Source organism: Lytechinus pictus, chromosome 15 (genome assembly GCF_037042905.1).
Source record: "Lytechinus pictus isolate F3 Inbred chromosome 15, Lp3.0, whole genome shotgun sequence".
Classification (NCBI taxonomy): Eukaryota; Metazoa; Echinodermata; class Echinoidea; order Temnopleuroida; family Toxopneustidae; genus Lytechinus; species Lytechinus pictus.
The window spans coordinates 9211901-9233554 of NC_087259.1; the positions used below are offsets into that span (position 1 = coordinate 9211901).

The 21654-nt window shown below is 36.3% G+C and overlaps 2 protein-coding genes across 3 annotated transcripts in view; both read right to left on the bottom strand.

Annotated features, from left to right (window-relative positions):
• Positions 1–7819, bottom strand: part of LOC129277718 (deleted in malignant brain tumors 1 protein-like) — a 47293-nt gene extending 39474 nt beyond the window's left edge. The window contains exons 1-4 of one of the 2 annotated variants that reach the window (XM_064110250.1): positions 7494–7819; positions 4024–4212; positions 3466–3504; positions 851–1093 (exon numbers count right to left, since the gene is read on the bottom strand). In XM_064110250.1, the coding sequence (XP_063966320.1) occupies positions 851–1093; positions 3466–3504; positions 4024–4212; positions 7494–7566 (544 nt within the window). In that variant the 5' untranslated portion in view covers positions 7567–7819. The remainder of the gene's footprint in view (positions 1–850; positions 1094–3465; positions 3505–4023; positions 4213–7493) is intronic. The other variant, XM_064110251.1, reaches the window with a different exon arrangement.
• Positions 7820–12753: 4934 nt separating this feature from the next.
• The window catches only part of LOC129277231 (A disintegrin and metalloproteinase with thrombospondin motifs 13-like), a 32726-nt gene continuing 23825 nt past the window's right edge, over positions 12754–21654 (bottom strand). Inside the window, exons 16-25 of the mRNA XM_064110252.1 lie at positions 21494–21571; positions 21004–21127; positions 19978–20168; positions 19659–19788; positions 18709–18919; positions 17938–18172; positions 17430–17573; positions 16527–16700; positions 15056–15249; positions 12754–13769 (exon numbers count right to left, since the gene is read on the bottom strand). Coding sequence (XP_063966322.1) covers positions 13611–13769; positions 15056–15249; positions 16527–16700; positions 17430–17573; positions 17938–18172; positions 18709–18919; positions 19659–19788; positions 19978–20168; positions 21004–21127; positions 21494–21571 — 1640 coding nt within the window. The 3' untranslated portion in view covers positions 12754–13610. The remainder of the gene's footprint in view (positions 13770–15055; positions 15250–16526; positions 16701–17429; positions 17574–17937; positions 18173–18708; positions 18920–19658; positions 19789–19977; positions 20169–21003; positions 21128–21493; positions 21572–21654) is intronic.

Below are 21654 nucleotides of genomic sequence, written 5' to 3' on the forward strand. Positions count from 1 at the left end.
TGGCGGGTTGCGCACGGAATGATTTGATGATCCTTTAAAGGTAAAAGACAGTAGTTGCAGCAAACGATTATTTCATGAGAAAGTCTTTTAAATCAAGGTTAGTTGTCAAAATATTATCTTAAATCTAGATATGGTACATTAATGTAAACTTATCTTTGTAAAATAATGAAATCCCCGCTCTTGTTTAATTGATTGTTTAATAATCATAATTGGTAAATACTATACATATATATTGATTAGAGGTTCTCTTTTGGAAACTGATCACACACATTTACTATTAACTAAAATGACATTGCACATGCATACCCTCTTTCGATCCATTACTAATCTTTTGCCGATAACTACATTTTTAACCAACTATAATTATTTCATAAAATTGATAATTCTTAAACCAGACTTTAACTTTGACTTGTAATTCAAATAAACTTTAAATTGTGCGTGAATCATGTATACCTGGTTTAAAATAATTTCTTTATGTTGACATGTCTTCATCATTTTTTGTTTTTTTCTGTGTATACATTGTATCTGCATGTGTGTAAACCAGTGAAAATAGAATTTCCTTTATTGACAATAAAGTTATTCAATTCAATAATTCAGATGATCACTAACACAGAAAAGCACATGTGGGACATAGTATTATTGCTTCGAAAAATACCCGACATTTGATGGAATTCCGTGCTTATTTTGCTCATTTCTCAGCAATCACGCATTTTCTTCCAAAGGTATTTGGCATATGATTTATTTATACATACAAACACTTTGGTGGTAATTCCATTGGATTCTGTTCGAACTAATTTGAGATCGCCGGTTACCATAACTGGTGTTTATCTTTAAATGACTAATTACTTACTGCCCACAGAACTGTCGAGGATCACGCTCTGCATAGTACCATCAATTTTTGCACGTCGTATCGTTCCAGCCAAGTCGCTCCAGTACACCATACGAGTTTGAGGATCGTAATCCACATCCAGAGGTTGGTTCACCGACCCGATGGGCAAGGCAGAGAAGGTCAGAGATTCGAAATCTCCGCTGGAAAAGTCGGCCATGAAGATTTTACCCAGTGATTTGTCTGCTACAAATATCATCGCCTCCGCTGTAGATGGCATGGGGAACACCGCAAATTAAAAGAAAGGATTACGAGGATACAGTTCAAAGTAAATATAAATTTAAGAATGTGGCCCGGTTATTGCTACGTTTCTTTTGCTTACTTATTTATTATTATATATCTATACATGTACAAAAAATCTGAAAAAATGCTTTTCAACAATGCCCTGCTGAAAAGAAATAAAGAAAGAAAAAAAAAGAATTACATAAATGATTATTAATATTGTTCATGGAAATAATTTCCTATTGACAAAAAATATATATTATTGCGTAGTCAAAAGCACTTTAAGAAAACAAAGTTTTGGTTATAACCTGTTTTTGTCCCGTGTTTCACGTCTTTCAAAGAAATAGAAATGGGTTCTAAACAGCATTTTTTGTGTTCTACAAGAAACCCCGTCGGGTTCTTTATACAACCTATGGGGCTTTTGATGGTGAGTAGGTTCCATTAGCAAAATATTGGGGTCTTTTCACCATCAGGAACCCCGAAACTTTATTTAGAACTATAATCAGTTTTTAAAGAAAAACTTCAAGAGGTTCAAAATACGGGACAAGGTAAGGTTCAAACATCAATAATCTACTTTTATACAGTGCGTCCCAGAAAAACGAAACCGAGATTTAGCGATGATTTATCATAACTTAATCTCAAATACAATAGACAAATGACCTACCATTGTAAAGCTTAGAATCTCCTCTTTCATCTGAAATTACTTAGGGGATACCAAAAAGTCATTTGGCGGGCTGTATCTGGGTTTCAAAAAGAAAACCACATTTTTAAAAAGTTCAATATCTGTTCTTTAATTTGATACCTCAATTACAGAAAATGGTCAAGAAATAACAAAGTTCTGGTTATTTAAAAAAAAGGCTTGAATTTCAATGATTTCATAAAATGAAGAGGTTTTACAGGCTAGCGTTCAAACTCACTCGACACTCCGTTTTGTTGACGACCAGCCATGCATTAATTAAGTCTTTTGTTAACCGTGCGATAGCTTCTGTGGGGAAACCGGTGAAAGCACGTTTATTTAATTAAATTATGGAAATACAAGCATTGTTTCGAGGGAACATAACTTTTTTACTTCTTGACCATTTTCTGTGATTACGGTATCAAATAAAAGAGCAGATATTGAACTTTTTAGGCATGTGATTTTCTTTTTGAAATTCAGACACCCCCCGCCAAATGAGTTTTGGGTATCCTTTCTTCAATTTTTGTTTGCTCACTCATGCGTGAATGAGGAATAATCTAAGTAATATCAGATGAAAGAAGAGATTCTAAGCTTTACATTGGTAGGTCATTTGTCTATTGTATTTATGATTAAGTTATGATAAATCATGGCTAATTCTCGGTTTCGTTTATTCTGGGACGCACTGTATAGCGCTTAAAGGGATGGTCCGGGCTGAAAATATTTATAGCTTAATAAATAGAGTAGAATTCACTGAGCAAAATGCTGAAAATTTCATCAAAATCGGATAACAAATAAAAAAGTTATTGAATTTTAAAGTTTAGCAATATTTTGTGAAAACAGTCGTCACGAATATTCATCAGATGGGCTGATGATGTCACATCTCCACTTGTTCTTTTGTATTTTATTATATGAAATTAGGTTTATTCAAATTTTTTCCTCCAAGAACTAGAAAAATTGGATTGACAACTGATTTATTGCATTAGATATTTATTGCTGCAACTTATTTCATTATAAGGGAGACATATTATTCACACAAGTATGAAATAATGAAAAAAATATGGTTTTATATAATAACTTAAGAAAACAGAAAGTGGGGATGTGACATCATCAGCCCACCTAATGAATATTCATGATGACTGTTTTCACAAAATACTGCTAAACTTAAAACTTCAATAACTTTATTATTTGTTATCCGATTTTGATGAAATTGTCGGCATTTTGCTCAGTGAACTCTACTCTATGTATTAAGATATGAATATTTTCAGCCCGGACCATCCCTCTAATATATCAGAACGACGTCTCTTATATATTTATTATTACCCCGGTCATCGGATCCTGACATGCCCGCGTAAAATATATGCACTTTCTCCAACACGAGTTCCAAGTCTAGATTGCTAGGCATACTACAACCTACCGGGTACCCATTTAACACCCAGATGGAGAGCGGCAAAGCGTAGATTGACGCTTTGCCAAATGACGCTAGGCCATAGTGGGGTTCGAATGTACATTCAAAATAGAGTGAACATTTAATGTACATTAATTTGAAATTAAAAATAAGGTGAAAGATACACAGTGATGTAATTTAGCATCCACTCCGTAACCAATACATAAATATACGGTTTGGCCCCGAGTGGTATACTGTTCTTTTCGTTTTTATCTACATCAAATGTATACAGCCTACCTGATACATTGCCCGTCGCAGGAGTTGTCACATCATAATCTATTAAATCAGAATTTTGAAGTGAAGAAAAAAATAGAGTAAGAGAGGGAGATGGGGAATTCATCTATTACCTAATCATACAGTTCTATAAGGTCACCACTATCTTCACCACTATAAGAACGAACATATAACTCTGTATATATTTGATATCCTGAGGAAGCTTCCAAAGCCAAGGCTCTAAAGTGTGACAGAAAACTCACATTTTTGGCAAAGAAACATTGAGGTCCTTTAGACTTGCTTGTGTTAACCATGTACACCTCAGTCTGATTTGGTTAAAGTCAAAGTGTCTCGGTTGTTATATAGGGTTGCGATATGAAACTGGGATTTCTAAAGCTTGGGTTACCGTCACTCCTGGGGGAAAAGGGTGACTATTTGGAGGAGAATAATTTTCATGTGCGTGTGTGTGTGGGGGGGGGGGGAGGTGGAGATTGATGATAGCGACCAAAATGGGATGTCATATGTATTCCCCATAAGATTAAACAGTAATTATATTTATGCCACGTGAAATTAGTAACCTACCCACTGTGCATGATATAACTTGCGACATGTCTGGGTACCAGTAGCTGCTCGGGTAACAGTAAGAATATGTAGAACCATTTGTAGCCGAATATCCGGGAGGACACGAAAACTGAACGTACACATACGATGAGTAATATGGTTGATCTGGTGATACTTCCACGTTTGAATCAACATTTGGAGGCGGGCAGTCTGTTACAAATATCGAGAATATAATTGATATGAAGCGTAAATTTGCAGAAAATGTTGAGATAATAATTTTGTTTTTACCAAAAGGGGTTTATTGGTAACCAAAACAACCAGCCGGAGGTAGTTCCTTTTAACAAGCTGCTTTCGCTAATTGGGTTGGGGGAGGGGGACATTTCATTCCACAGGTTCCCCCATCGGCAGCTAAAAAGTAATTTTGGTTGGTTTCTTTGAAGGGTAGTGTTACATGTAAGTAAATACTAAAGTTTTAAATAACAATTGCTTTTTAGCTTGGTATCTCATAAACCCTAATCAAGACATGCGATATGTGCGAAGTGCGAGCTCAAAATTTCGGAAATTTCATGGATTTTACGTAGCACAAAGGTTAGGGATTGATCGCTAATTTCAAAGAACAATTCTGATTGGGTCCTAGTCAGTCTACTGAGCAAAATGCGCATGCAACGATGATCTTGATAGGTCACTCCTTGTAAATATTAAATGCTATTGATTTTTTTTCCTGATTGGAAAGAAAGCATGAATGTTTGTAAGGAAGCAACCATAGGACCGACGGTTTAAGGTCCTCTATGAGGAACCTGGTAATGAGGATTTTAATGCCCTACCAAAGGGCACTCGCGCACCAATTGGGAATCGAGCCCGGGTCACCAGAATAAGATACCCCCGTTCTAACAGCTGAGCTATCGCGCCTCCTTTAATTTCATTTAAATTCATTTAGCGATTACTTGCTAATCGTTGTTTTATCGTGTTTACGGCACCCTGATCAATGTATGTGATCATGGAGAAGATGGGTATCTAACTAATCAATTTACGGAGCGCGAAGCGCGAGCTGAAAGTTTCGTAAACTGGCATAACAAGAGACCTGTTGGTGAATGTTTGCAGTGATTCACGAAGACGATAAATATTTGTTTATATCAACAATCAAGTAATGAGCGCGCAAAGCACAAGCAAAATTGCTAATATTCAGACCTGACAATTGAATATTCTAAGCACTTTTTGTAATAATGAACAGGATAAGAATGTAGCTAAACATTCATTAGGAGCGAAAACGCATTCTGAATTTTATCTAGATTTAGACCTAAAAACGGGGCACTCATTCCGTAATAATGAAGCCGATGGGTATCTTCACAAATTAATTATGCGAGTGCGAAACACGAGCTGAAATTTTGTGATATTCCGATCTGAATTAAGCCCCTTTTATTTAAAGAAGAAACGTATCTCAGTAATCAAGGCCAGCATGAGCTGTTTCGTTACTAGACCAAGAAACTGGGCATTCTAAGCACATTTTATCATAATGAAAATGACGGATATCTTCCTTAATAAATAATACGAGCGCGAAGCGCAAGCTTATTTTATTTTATGTTCCGATCTAAATAAAACCCAAAACATTTAAGGAATACTTCAAGCACTCTTTACCGTGTAGGGAAATTGTGAAAAGGATATGGATCACACTTAAGAAATGATGGAAGCGGGAAGCGCGAGCTGTTTTCATTTTGCATTTTTTAAGGCTAAGACCAAAAATCGGGGCATTCTACCATGGACTTATCCGGTCATCATGAAAATTATCGCTATCTTCTTGTTATGGGAATGTGGAGCAAATATATTTGATATCCCGATCTACAAAGACAAGGTTTGTAGGAATTCATGAAAAGGAAATGTACCTCATCAAGTAGGAGTCTAGGACTAATTAGCGCGCGAAATATTTTGATATATATCCTTGAAAAGTATATATTCTAAGCACCTTTTTTGTAATCATGAACACGATTCGTCGGTTGATATAATGTTCTTAACAATTAATGCCAGGGCAAAGTGTGAGCCGAAATGTTTGAAAAACTTGACATTAGAATTCATGTTCATAATTATAGAATTCTTAAAGGAGTAGGCACTATATATATCTTACTAATCAAAATGCGAGTGCACAGTGCTAGCTAACATTTTTTGAAGTACAGATCTGAAAAGGGATATTTTTGCTAACTTTATATGGAATACGCGAAGAGGATAGGTACTTGAAAAAATCATATTCAGACCTGAAAACGCGACATTTTACTAACAATTTAAAAGAAATAAAAGTTGTAAATCAATAAGAATTAAAGCTCGACACGCGAGCTATATCGAATTAAAACGGTAATTTTTGAAGCTTCATTTTGAGCAAGATAATTATATATCCCAAGAAACAGGGATTGCGCGAGCACAATTTTACATAGTGACAAAAAACCATTCCCCCCAATTTTATTTTCAAGTCTATCCCTAACCTTATGTTATTCACTTGTCTCTTCCCCTTCTTTTTTTCCTTTTCGTATCTCTTGTCTCCCTCTTTTTTCATTTTTTTGCGCCTCCAAGGCGGGGGTCGAAGCTCCCTGGACCCTTCATTGCAATAGGGTCTACGTTAGCTGCATTCTAGAAATGATTATATCTCTTTCTCTAGTTCCTATACAATTGTTGTATTGCTCTCAACTTGAAATGATTAGTTCATTAGGTAAAGAAAAAAAATGATATTAGCACGTTACCAAATAGGTTGAAATTAAAATAAATACTATATTTCAGTTGTTACACCGATCAGAAATGTATATTCAAAAGGATTGACGGTCCAATGCTGTCAAAGTGTCATTAAATCTAACGATTAATCTTCCAATTGGCACGAGTTTGAATGACATATAAGGTCAATATCTAAAAAGGCAAACATTTATTCAATTTGCTTTTATTGGTATGCAATTTCATATTTCTTTCACTTAAGCATGCAAAATGTATTATCAAATTAAAAAAGCACAAGAAGTGTTTTCTTTATGAATGTTGAATAATTTCAATTCATGAATATGCAAACATGTTGGAGAGTACAAAAAATGCTCAGATGCCTTAAATGCATTTAAGGAATCTGGGCATTATGTTTTGGTACTCTCTATCTGTTTTGGTACAGTAACGAACATTTTATTTACTTTGAGATTAGATCTTTACCATTTAATGAAATTTATCTTTCAATCAACAAACGGTCATCAAAAGAACAACTCGTTTGTGTTCCACTGTCATAACTAAATCACATGTATAAACATACATAATTATACACAACTGAGGTCAACACTATGTATCAACAGCTCCCCATGATATGAATCACGACATGCCAAGAACCAATATATAAATTAAAAAAAAAGATAATGAAGGATAATTTTTTTTTCAAATCACGTGTTTCAGACAAACAAATAATAGCGATCATAACCAATTATTATTTTTCATTCTGAAAGAAACGAAAAAATTGAAATGATGATAGGATTTCTTACCTTGTAGGGATGGAGCGCATTGCAAAAGGAAAGAGATGAGAAAATAAAGCAGAAACCCCCTCCGGTCGGCCATGCTTAAACTAGGACCCTAAAATGGGCCTTAAAATGAATTTTTAATGACGATTGTGCAGTAGGATACAAGTAAAACAAAAACGGGTCGTCTCCAATATCCTACTATCAGGTGAGGTGTTTAAATCGCAGAATGATGATTCGAAGATATCGTAGCACTATATTATCGCGAAAAAGCAAGCACTATGACGCAATTACTGAAAATGCATGAACCGATAATGATTGGTCAACAGTGCGCTTTATGCCGAATTATCATTATCATGCAATATTTCAGTCGCACGTTCTTATATTGACATCGAAATGCTGATTACATTCAGTGAGTTCCTGGATATCTCCTCAAGGGTGGAAACAGAAGCCGATGTTCTCATCAAAGCATCTAATACACTGCTCATTTCGCAATGCTGAAATTTATAAACGATTATTAGAAATTAATGCCAAGAAATAAACAAAAATGTTAATAATTGACATTAATAATGCCTTTTATCTTCCTCATCGTCTGCTTCCTAACTGCGAAATTTCAGACTTTTCGCATGTACTATGGGGAAACTCTCTACAACGCATATAATGTAATGAATGTTTCTCACAGAAAATGGTGCTGAACCAATGATGTTCATCATTAATAATCATTATTCATCATCATCATCATGATCATCATGATCATCATTATCATCATCACAATCATGATCGCCTTCATCATCATCATGATCATCATTATCATCATCACAATCATGATCGCCTTCATCATCATCATCATTATCAACACGGATGACGATCATCATCACCACGATCATCAGAATCATGAAAATCATACATATACCGATAATAACGATGATGCTAATTCTAAAATGTGTATGCCAGCCCCTTTTCATTATTTTTATCTTCATCATATCAATGATTAATACCTTAATAAAAAGCTTTTATAGGAGATTCGACGATCGGAGAGCAGTGGGTTTTTCCGTCAAGGATATGTGACGTGGCAAACTCAATCTCAGATGAACTGGGAGAGAAATAAAGAATTTTCCCGTACTTTTTATGTTATTTTATTATATTTGTTATCCTTATAACTGCTATTATTTTACCATTGTTATTAATATTATTATTATTATCCCTGTTAATATTATTATTATTGTTTATTTCATTGTAATATTTAATTATCTTTTTGATTATGCTTACGATTTTAGTATCAGTATTCATATAAGTTTCGTTGTTATGACTATCATGAAGTGAAAAGCTGATAATAATATAGGGTATTTATATTGCATACATATCCACCTTGTTAGGTGCTCAAGGCGCTCCTATATTACCCGGCTAAGCTAGGCGTTCATAGCGCACACAACTTTTTAAGGAATTACTTCCTACCGGTACCCATTTACCTCACCTGGGTTGAGTGCAGCACACTGTGGATCAGTTTCTTGCTGAAAGAAATTATGCCATGGCTGGGATTCGAACCCACGACCCTCTGTTTCAAAGTCCGCAGACTAATCCACTGGGCCACAACGCTCCACTGATGATAGCAGTGCAACGATAATGTCGATAAAATACCTTTCTACATGTACGTTGTGGCTGCAAACGGAAATTGGTCTCAAGTTGAAATAAATTGGACCCCCCCCCAAAAAAAAAAAGAAACTCTACTGTATTGCATAAAATGTCCCAGTTATACACAAATTCGTCCAACAAAGAGCCAAGCGCCATTTCTCAAGCACATAATTGTGTATATTTGTTATGTAAAGGATTTTTTGATTACCCATGATAAAGAGAAATTTCATCTTTTAAGTTAGTCAGTGTAAAAAAAAAATGTATTTTTATCATGTAAAATACATATAGCATAAATATGCAACGCACCATGTCATCGGCTAATGTCACAACACCGAAAATTAGCCTGCTCGGCGACCGGGCGGCGAGTTTTTAGCTTGAGTGAGCACCACTTACTTTTGAAAAGTTAGTGAAAAATTATTTGCGCAGAACTTTGAAATAGTTATGCGAATAAAAGTAGACCTTAATCATGAAGAACACGTGGAATTTATCTAGTAAAATTTATTTGAAGATATCTTTTACCCTTTTTAATATGTTTCCTTGCCAAAAACACTTCGAAGAGTGCATTGCGCCCCATCCCACTCCCCCACACACCGAGGCCATCGTGACGATATTTGCTTTACACTGAGCTGTGATTTACATGAAATGGCTTAGGCTTGATTTTCATTTAGTTCATAATTGTCAAGCTTGGGAAAAAGTGTGAAGAAACAAGTATTAAATGAAAAATGAAATGTAAACCCACTTTAAATGATAAAAACTTAGTGAAAAAAATGGCGGAGATGTCTGATATAAACTTATGTTCAGATTCTGTTATGTCCTCAGATCCAGCTGGCACAAAAAGGGTAAAGGTTGTGCTTACTAAGTGTTGAAATTTCAATTTGGGTGGCAAAATTGTTACAAAATGCTTGAATGTATCCGTTTTATTTTAATTGACTAAAAGTGCAAGGGAAATTTACGATAAATGTTTTGCAGGGTAAGTTTTATTTCGCCCTTTCCCCTTGACACAGCGTGAAAACGAGTATTTCTGCGAGCTTTACAAAAATGGACAAAGCTCACTCAAGTGTAACATTCTGTCAAAACTTTTACTTTCATTGGATAGATGAGATCCAAACCCTAATTGTATGTGAAAAAATTGCCTACATGTTGTATATTATTTTATTCCCAGGGCTTTTTCAAAGTGTAAACTTTTTTTTATATGCACTGTATAGTCTCTCACGGAAAATTTGAGCATACGGGTTCAATAGAACTGCAAAATACCGTGTTAGGATTTTTTTACAATATTTAATATTTTGTTCCACATCAACCGTGGGCCTGGGAAGCGGGGTGCGTAGCGCTCCCTGAATGTTTGGGTGGTATGATTTGAATTCATCAACATAAACATTCAAGTCCCAGTTGAAAACTTATTTAATCTCCCATTAACAGTTTAATATGTATATTTATTGAGGAGAATTCAAATTCTATTCTTTTTTGTTTTCTATTGTTGTTGTGTCTTGTGTTTATTTTCCTTGAAGCGCCATGAGCACCGAAAGGTGGACCTGTGGGCTATAATATAATATAATGGGGGCTACTTATATTATAAGTAGCCACCATTATTATTATTATAATTTGGCTCCGTTTATCAACTTAAGACATAGGCTAGAGTCACTTATCCCTTTGCGGGACCCCCCAAAAAAAAAAAAAATCTTCATTTGGGAATGGAAACCCTTCATACTACATGTATTTTGGGGGCTTGCCTCATTATTTTTCAGAGGAATCACCTTGCTAGATGTTTCTCGACAAATATTATTTTGATTTGGGAGTGAAAATCGTTATCAGGCCCAGACATCAACCCGGATAGAATGCAAATATTCCGGCTTTGCTGCGATGAGAAACGTCCAGATGCTCCGGTCATTAGCCGATTAATTTAATCTTATTGCGATAAGTTCGTGGAAAGTTTGGGGCGTGCAATGCCATCGGGGAAAACCCACCAACAATTATAATGATAGAAAGACCATCACACTCTGGCCATGGAGCTACTAACACTGTCAGATTCCAGTAATTTTATAATATTAACCTACTTCACATTAGATTACGTAAATTTTACAGTCTGTATAGAATCTATAGATGGTTTATTTCCAATTCGTCTAATGTCAATTCGTCCAATTGCCAACTCGTCTTCTATCATTTGGTTTACCATCATATCGTCCACTCACCACATGGTCAAACTTTCGTTTAGTCTAATGCCATTCTGTCTAATAACCAGTTGGTCTAATAGCCATCTAGTCCATATACCATTTGGTCTAATTGGACTAAGTGTTAAAATGTGCAAAATGAATGAAAATGAAATGGATATTGGACCAACTTTTTGTACTGGTTATGAGACGAAATGGTGATTAGACGAAATTGATGATTGAACCAAACGGTTAATGGAACAAATGGTTGTTAGACGAAAATGTTGATGGACGGAATGGCATTAGACTAAATGAAAGTAGACGAGTAGTATAATATTTTTTTACCTTGTAGATATGGTTTTAGAGTGATTCTTAGTATAAGACGTCACAGTTGTCAAAATCATTTTTCATGGTTATCTCGCAATGTTGCACCGTCTTCGTTTATGTTGGGACAGTAGCGAGTTTTCGCACCACAACGAAACCGTTTCCAGGAACATAGAAAATGTATTGTCAAATTTCCCTCATGAGAAAGATCAACCAAGTTTGTGCCGAAAAGTGATGAATGAAAACGACATTTTCGCCCTGGTCTCTGGACGAACGACATATTTTAAAGGGATGGTCCAGGCTGAAAATAATTTCCGTCAGCTCCGCGACTTAGGACGAAACTGCTGTTCCGGTTCACCAATTTTCGAGAAAGGCCTCCCAGCTGTCCATTGTCATTTGACGGGCATTTTCAATACATTTACTGCGTTCTTGAATTCTTTCTGCGTCGCGGTGCGAATTGGTGTCCATTGCACTTCATGTGTTCTTGATGTCCAGTGACATGACTTGCATGAACTGTGCAAACGAAATCGTTAATTTCCAAAACATAATGATACAAATTTATGTCTTCTGTTATTTGGATTGGGTAAAGCTGCTGCTCTCTGACGTGGGCTCGAACCTCGAACGTGCGTATTAATGTGTAACTTTCTCACGAAGCTAGCATTACAAATGACACATGATTGTAGAGGAATGTCGATGCTTTTCAATTCTACACTTTCATATATGATGATGGCACACTAAGAAATTTATCACCGCTCAAACTTGAGTTGCAGAACTTTTTTGAGCGGTTAAGTTGGAGAAGGTGAAAAGTGTGAGCAATATGTGTGTTTAATCTATGCAATGATTGAGTGAAGGGTTTTTTCGACCAAATAAGTACGGACGTCGATATAGTTCCCTTCTGTTCTGATTGGTTAAGACAATACATGCATTGGGAAGATGTTAGGTGTATATTTATATGGTTGTCACTGTATTATGGCCTGCAAGGCTCGTCATACAGCTCATGGGTTTTTGTCATTTTTGTAGCAGACCTAATTGTTGCAAATCAGTATCTGAAGTGCAGACACTGTATGAAGTCCTAATATGCTGATTTAGCAGTTTCGTTTTTAGGGCGAAGCGAGTACTTCAAACTTAATCTATTATTGAGTGTTAACACCATAATCAATTATTGGATCAGTACAAAAATGCAGTATTGTTTAGAGCTTTCCTGATTTAATTAGATCTCAAACGATTCATATTTTCTACACAATAAATAAATCACTATATTCATTACAGATAAGCGAGACATTAGTGTCATAAAATTTACATTACATAAATATTTGTGTTTTTTACAAAAATTCCTTCCATGCCCTGCATGTTGTATGTAGTAAAACATAAACAATTGTTCTGCGTTTAAAAATACAATATTGATATACAAATAAATATTACAAAGCAACCTTGAAAACAATAAATAATGCTGACATTTTTCAATGAACCATACATTTTCCACTTTAAGAAAGCTTAACAACTGTCAAAGAACCTGCATCGAATAATTGATGTTTTGACTGCTACCACCATGTCCATATTTCGTATTCTTGATAGCAAAAGCAGTTTACCACGTCAATTATGACTATTCCTTTAAAAAACCACACAAATACTGCATATTGATTGATATTCAACACAAATTGTGTTGATAGCATAATGATGTAGGGATACAAATAATTTGTTACACGATTTAAAAACTCTTGTGTCAGATCGCGAAGCCTCGCGTACCATGATTGATTCATTCTCGGAAGCGTCCGATTTGTAATAGTGTAGTGTAGATTGATTTTTATTATGATATCAAATTATGTTCGCCTTTGAGCTACACACTATTTATATTTCGAAGAATGGTCCGAATCGGATTCGAAATTGGTTAAAAACCGGATTCCTGACGACATTATCCGAACTGGGACATTATCCGAACTAGGCCACATACTTAATCGGCAAGCTTCGTGTCAGCGAACATCCAATATGCAGCGAATCACTTTTCGATTCTTCTCCAAAGTTCCCAACGGCATTGTGTTTCTCATTCAACGAAATTGTACGTTGCCGAGAAACCCAAAGACGATAAGTTCGAATTCGAAAAAAAGTTTATTCTAAGCCGGTTTCCGGACGAGACGTAACCGAAGGGGACGTGTTGACCACAGTATATGCTGCTGTAAAATCGCTGGTCGAGGTCTTTGATCTACGTTGAAAAGAAAAAAATAAAATGAACAAAGAAAATTATTAAAAAGTGGTAACATTGCACACTTTTTTTAGGGGGGGGGGGGTGAGACAGTATTGGTTATAGTGTATTTTTGCTTTGCAGTAGTGTTCTCGATTAAAGGGATGGTCCGGGCTGAAAGTATTCATAGTTTAATAAATAGAGTAGAATTCACTAAGCAAAATGCCGAAAATTTCATCAAAATCAGATAACAAATAAAAAAGTTATTGAATTTCAAAATTTAGCGATGTTTTTTTTTAAACAGTCGTCATGAATATTCATTAGGTGGGCTGATGATGTCACATCCCCACTTGTTCTTTTGTATTTTATTATATGAAATTAGGTTTATTCAAATTTTTTTCTCCAAGAACTAGAAAAATTGGATTGACAACTGATTTAGTGCATTAGATATTTATTGTTGCAACTTATTTTATTATAAGCATGATAAGGGAGACATATTATTCACACAAGTATGAAATAATGAAAGAAATATGATTTTATGTAATAACATAATAAAACGGAAAGTGGGGATGTGACATCATCAGCCCACCTAATGAATATTCATGATGACTGTTTTCAGGAAATATTGCTAAACTTTAAACTTCAATAACTTTATTATTTGTTATCCGATTTTGATGAAATTTTAGGCATTTTGTTCAGTAAATTCTACTTTATGTATTAAGATATAAATATTTTCAGCTCGGACCATCCCTTCAAAGGGAAATCATTTAATAACATCCTTAATCATTCAAAAAAAGTTTGGACTTTATCGCTATTAGGGCAAACTGATGTCCACATTATTCTGCTCTCGAGTCCAATGTCGTAATTAGTAATCATTATATTAGTTACTGCATAAAAAATAATAAATGTATTATTGCACTATTTTTTTTTGGTAGGCTGGAATTAGTATTTCCAGGGGACCGTTTAATAAAGCTGTTCGTAAGTTAAGAGCGACTTTAAGAATGACTGGTGAACTTTTCGTACGCGGTAAACCATCGGTAATGAATATACCATTTACCAATAGAAAGGATCACCAGCCGTTATTAAAGTCGCTCTTAACTTACGAACAGCTTTATAAAACATGCAGGGGTTAAGCTGCAACCGTAGACTTACACTATCCTATATACAACTAACATGGGTATTTACATTCACTACCGATTCAACCGAAGACAAAAAATAACATTGACAACCTCATGGTTTTGCTGTACATGTAGGTGTGATGATATCCCAATATGGGAGTATACGCAAAGTGCAAATTGTCAATTTACCAAAATGTGATCTCTTGTTGTCGAGCAGAGGAGTGCATCTTCCAATTGCAGGTCGAAGTGGTCGAAGTAGAGATTGATTCTGACGTTGGGAGGGGCAACGATGTGATAGACGCACTGCTGGTCGTTCGGGTAATCCGATGGGTAGTTGGGACTGGACAAGGTACCTGCGTCTTCTAGAAACACCTGGTCGCAGTCTATGTGATAAGAAACAAAAGAGAGTATACTAATGTAGCAAAATAATCAAGGATTTCGACTGAAAGCGAAAGAAAAGAAACCCCTAAGCATGTGTAAATATTGTGCGTGTGCTTGTGAGGTTGGTGTGAGTGTGTGTCAAGTGTGTGTGTTACCAATAGAGAAATGCAGAAAAAGATGGAGAGAGTGAGAATGAGAGAGAGAGAGAGAGAGAGAGATAGGGGAGTACATGTGGAGTAAGGCAAACTGTAAATTTATTTATTATGAAAGAAACTATCAAAGAGTGGATATGCTGTGAAATCTATCATAAACAAGTGGAATGCCTCTGGTCGTCTCACCTGCATCACGCGATTCAATATAGCAGCAGTGCTGATTTTGAAAACTACTATAACTCGCACAAGATGTTCAGTGATACTTGGTTACTCGTATTTCCACGTTTTATGAATTAGACCAATACACTTATAGAGATATGATGGCAATTCAACAAATACCCCCAACGTGGCCAAAGTTCTTTGACCTTACATGACCTTTGACCTTGATCATGTGACCTGAAACTCGCACAGGATGTTCAATGATACTTGATTACTCTTATGTCCAAGTTTTATGAACTAGACCAACACACTTTCAAATTTATGGCTGTAATTCAACAAATACCCCAATTTGGCCAAAGTTCATTGACCCTAAATGACCTTTGACCTTGATCATGTGACCTGAAACTTGCACAGGATGTTTAGTAATACTTGATTACTATTATGTCCAAGTTTCATGAATCAGATCCATAAACTTTCAAAGTTATGATGGTAATTCAACAGATACCCCCAATTCGGCCAAAGTTCATTGACCCTAAATGACCTTTGACCTTGGTCATGTGTCGTGAAACTCATGCAGGATGTTCAGTGATACTTGATTAACCTTATGTATAAGTTTCATGAACTAGGTCCATATATTTTCTAATTTATGATGACATTTCAAAAACTTAACCTTAGGTTAAGATTTTGATGTTGATTCCCCCAACATGGTCTAAGTTCATTGACCCTAAATGACCTTTGACCTTAGTCATGTGACATGAAACTCAGGCAGGATGTTCAGTAATACTTGATTAACCTTATGGCCAAGTTTCATGAACCAGGTCCATATACTTTCTAAGTTATGCTGTCATTTCAAAAACTTAACCTCAGGTTAAGATTTGGTGTTGACGCCGCCGCCGCCGTCGGAAAAGCGGCGCCTATAGTCTCACTCTGCTATGCAGGTGAGACAAAAACTATTCGATTGCACGTACCAGATATTGGTATCGAAACTGGGATAAAGCGATACGATAATGTGTACCCTCTGTCGTCTGCTGTTGTTATAAGATCGAATTGAAGTATGCTGCCTGTCGATGTCCAGTTGAAATTTGTAAATGAGTTGCATGCACTGTATACATTCTCTTCGTCCTTCACACGGAATAATTCACCTAATACAACAAGAATTGAGAGCGATTCGATAAATAATTATTCCTAGATATTTGATGCTACTGCAATTAATCTTCAGAATACTTTATTTTAATGCTATACAAAAATCGAAAATATAGTGAAGAAAACAATAATCATTTTCTCACTGAACCTCGAATTTAGCGGTCCTTCAGCTTTTGACTTTTTATTTTTATTCGAGGCTGTAACCAAAATAGGCTTCAAAACATGTAATGCAACTGCATGTAAGTCTTAAAATATATTTGATGGAATCAGATATTCAGTCACCCAGCCTCTATAGTATCTTTTATTTCTATTAATACAATTTAGTACAAATATATTTGCTGGAAAATTGGATGACAATGATGTACAAGCATGTGGATAATACCAGCCTTCGCAATTGCAACGGGGACATACTGTACAAATTAGAAAATCCATTAAAAATGCCCTTCAAATCATAATGAACAGCTTGATAGATGTTTTCGTCGAAAATTGGTGAATGGGGACATCAGATCGTCCTAAGATTTGAAGCTGACGAAAAAATACAAATAAATGTATGTCGTTTGTCCAAAGTCCAGGACGACACTGCTACTTTGATTAACCGACTTTCGACGAAGGCTGTTTTCTCATGAAAGGCTTTTGACAATAGGTTCTCAACGTTCCAGAAAGCGTCCGCGTAGGGATTTGCGAAAACTCGCTAATGATGACGGTGATATCAACAATTGCGTACTGACCTAATGAGCAATCTATAGTGACGACTTCGAAATAGACGAGGACCACGTAACCAAGCGGTGCGACGACAACTATACTCGACAAAGAGCCATCTGTTGACCCCAATTTCTTAATAGTTCCACGGTCATGTGTGAGAAAATTATCGTCTGAAACAGTGAAGAAGAAATTACCATATTATTGATATCTGGATTTTGATAGTTTGAACTTATATCACGCTGATCATGAGATTTGTAATGATATGAATAATGACAAGCGAAACTGTCAGCGGAATCTGCTAACTCTCACTCACATAGGACAATATCAATTTTACTTTATTTAATATCTAATTTTGCAAAGTTTACAATGGATAGTTCAACCAGGAAATTGTTTGTAAAGAAATGGAAATAATGGAACACACGCACGTCATCTCCCAGTTCTTCGTGACATTTATTCAGTCACCATTCCCGGAGCTTCCGTCTACCAGGAACGAAAGGTTCCTGTACAATTGCAGATCGCAACAGTTTCACTTACCTGGACGAATAGCAGGAGGCTCACTGACTCCTCCGGGTTGAGCCGTTGTCCCCGTGACGTTATATTCCACCGGATGGGAAGAAGATTCTATTGTTAATGGTGTCGTCGTGACGCACTCACATGGCTCCGACGTATGGGGCTTGGGCTCCGGACACTCCTCGTCATCAAGTTGGGTCAGGAAATCAGAGCCTGTTCGGCAAAGCGCCAGACGGGTCCTACTAGCACAAGGCTTACACTGTGGAATTACAGACACGGTTTCCTTAGTCAATGATACCTACGTTTTGTACGGGAACAGAATTGTATTTCCAAGCAAGAGATAATTGAGTACTCGATCTGATTTAATTTAAATAAACTTTTTAAACCTTGATTACAGGTAGTTATGAACTTTGTTGTCATGTTACCACAATATGCTACAGATTTTTTTAGGGATGCCTTCAAACAATTCCTTGTTATTAGGTATAAAGTGTCAATCGAAATTCAATTCTTACCATTTGGAAAGTATGGAAAGTATTTGATTTAATTGAACTGTAACAACGCTTATTCTGCTAGATGCGAACTTTCATCTAATAATTTCTCTTCTTGCACCATAGAACGGGTTGATTATGTTTTTTTCGAAATCTGAAGTAAAAATGTTCTACCTCAAACCAAAATTTAAAAAGGAAGAGCGAACCCCCCCCCCCCGCTGTCTTTGTCTTGGCGCTTCCTCATGAGCTTGGGTAACAACAATCGTTCAATGTTTAAGTCAACTATTGAACAGTAATTAGGGCCTACCTCAGACCAGGAGCTCATCACCCACGTCCCTGGGCAATCAGGCAGGTCTGTACAGGGTTCGGCAGCGTTTGGCTTTTCCGCGCCGTCGCAGAAAGAGTCATCCACAACCCGAACCCCTTCAACTGCGAAGAGCAGACATACCACGACTCGGGAGCGCACCCCCTCGCCACAGGTGGCACTGCAAGTGGTGTTCAAGTCCGCCAGGAACCACCTGAATTGATAATTATGGAGAGCATGATTATCAATATGGGACGCGCATCTTGTGGTGCAATCATGATTCATAACAATATCAGAAGCTCTTGTTGCCAGTGGCTTATATAAAAAGAGCGTTCCAATCCAATCCACTATCTTTATGCTAATTGAAAGCATCCCCCATTATCATCAACAACAACAACAACAGTCAAGCTATATGAGTATTCGGTTTAGCACATCTTCTAGGCTATCACAAAAACATGTTGAAATGGTGCCCCTTGAGTCTTTGACCTGGTATTCTTTCGTTATTCGTAAGATATTTTTTTTCGTCGTTTTTGTTTTTATCATTTTCCCCGTTATCTTGTTTTTCTTTTTGTTCTTCTCATTCTTCCTCCTACTCTTATCTTGCCCATCCGTGCGTTTCCCTTGTTCTTGTTCTTGTACTTCTTATTCCTCCTCTTCTTATCTTGCTCATCCGTGTGTTTGTTAAAGCAACTGGTCCACACACACTTCGTCTACGTTCCGTTTGGTCTCACCCCATATGACCTAACCCTACTTCGTCTACAACCAGTTCGTCAACTATAGCCATTTCCCTAATTGCCATCTACCCATTTTTTTTTTTTTTTTTAGTTAGGCTATACCCACGCTTCGTCTCATATCCACTTGGTCTAAAACCGCATCATAATATACACTGTTAGAAGAATTGTTTATGAACCAAATATATTACTCTACACTCTTATTCCAACTTCCATTTTCACCTTGGGGGACAATCGTCCTCCCGGCAGGACTCCACGTGGGGAACCGGTCGGCTATTTACGTCGCAGAGGGCGTCGTTAACAAACTGGACACCGACGACGTCGACACATCGAACTACTTCCATTCGAGTACCTACCAATCAAATGAATTGAACAAACACTGTTATATTAATTTGCAATTAAAACTGTATAAATTATTTTCTCGTAATAAGGTTCTTTGTGTTTTCTGTTTTGCGTTAGCAATTCCCCCCAAAACACGAAATGCATGTTCTCAATCTTTGACACTATGATGAACAAACATGGTAAGGGGAAAATAGCTTACCATCGCCACAAGTCACGCTGCATTCCCCTCCGGACTTAGCCCAGATGTGAGTAACAGGAGTCGGGGTGGGCGTTGGGTTAACTACACTGTCACTGACGTAGTAGACATAGTGGATATTGGCGGAAGCTATTCCCAAGGATGAAGCAGCGAAGGCCTGTATTTCTATGGGGTGTAATGTGGGCCCCGCTATTCTGTTCAGAGAGAATATAAAACAAACCAAAACCAAACAGAAAAAAAATATTCGGTGTTTGATTGGAAGAATAATGTGAAAACAATGTATATAAACTTCCAAACGTTTCTAAAATGTTGATAAAGGTATGATTATCTGATAACGTGAAATATATTGGAATATCATCTTATAGTCAAATCTTACAAAAGTTCGGTTACCATTGAAACACTTTCAATTTACTATTTATTTGTAAAACATAGAACTTTCAAGCGTTAAAGTTTTTCTTTTTTATGGTCCATGGCATGTAAAAACACTATATAAAGATTTTATGCTGACCCCATTAATGAGAAGTTGATTCATATACAGAAAAAAGAGAGAAAAGGTTGATGCAGATCTTTTTCTTTTGATTCTGTTTGGAATCATGACAGAATTTTCATGTAGAAGCACAGGAAAGATCTACAGCATAGGTTTGTATTTCGTGTCAATTTTATCACCCAAGTTTTCAAGGATTTCTACCTTGAAGTTCATAATGATACATTAGTAATGGAGACCCGAGGATTCAAAATGGGCGTGTTGTCGAAGAGCATTTCATTTTATCAATAAATCGCCGCTAAGACCAAAGAATAACCTGCCCTTTTAATAACGAATAATGTACGATGTGGCATGGCTTGTGAACGTGATTGAACTAAAGTCAGATTAAGATTATTGAATCATTCTATTTTCATATTCATTAAAGTTCATTTTCATACTTAGATTTACATGTTATGATAGAAAATGAGACTTAGAATACATTAAAGATGATTTTTTATGACCCCAAAAAGTTCAAAATTGTTATCTTTCAATTTTGTTACTCTTACAGAATGACTTCCTGGCCTTGTGACAGCTGATAATAGACTGTGATGTTCTCAAACCAGTACTCCCATCTTGGCGGCCTGGTCTGACTACTGCCACCGATGACAAGCTCTCCGTTTATCATTACATCTGATTAGGTGAAGGAGAAAAGCGACGGATCAGCGAAATGGGAGGAGCGAGGTGATTTTTAGAATATTGGAATCTGATGGGCACATTGTACATTCGCACCATCGCATCTTTACATCAACATCAATCACGTGATTTGAGGTATAGTAAATTAGCAATAAAACGTTTTAACAAAAATTCGTTATCTCATTTATATGGCTGCAAACTATTGCTTTTCACTCATGTTTTTGGTTAATAGTCGAAATCTACCAATTTCAACGTACATGTAATCTTGTGCCATTGATCAAAGTCATTCACTGTAAATGATCATCTTGTAAATCCATTCTTACTTTGAAGACCTTACTTGCTTGAATTTCAAAGCGGACTTACCCATGAATGTTGAGGTATTTGTATTTACCGCGCTGAATGACGTCACACCTTTTGGGATGGTCAAAAACGTGCTGAATTCTGCATAAAGAAAATACGTAACATACTTTAATGAACGAAATTCATAACATAGAAAAGGCTGTATTATAAGGACTCTAATTTGT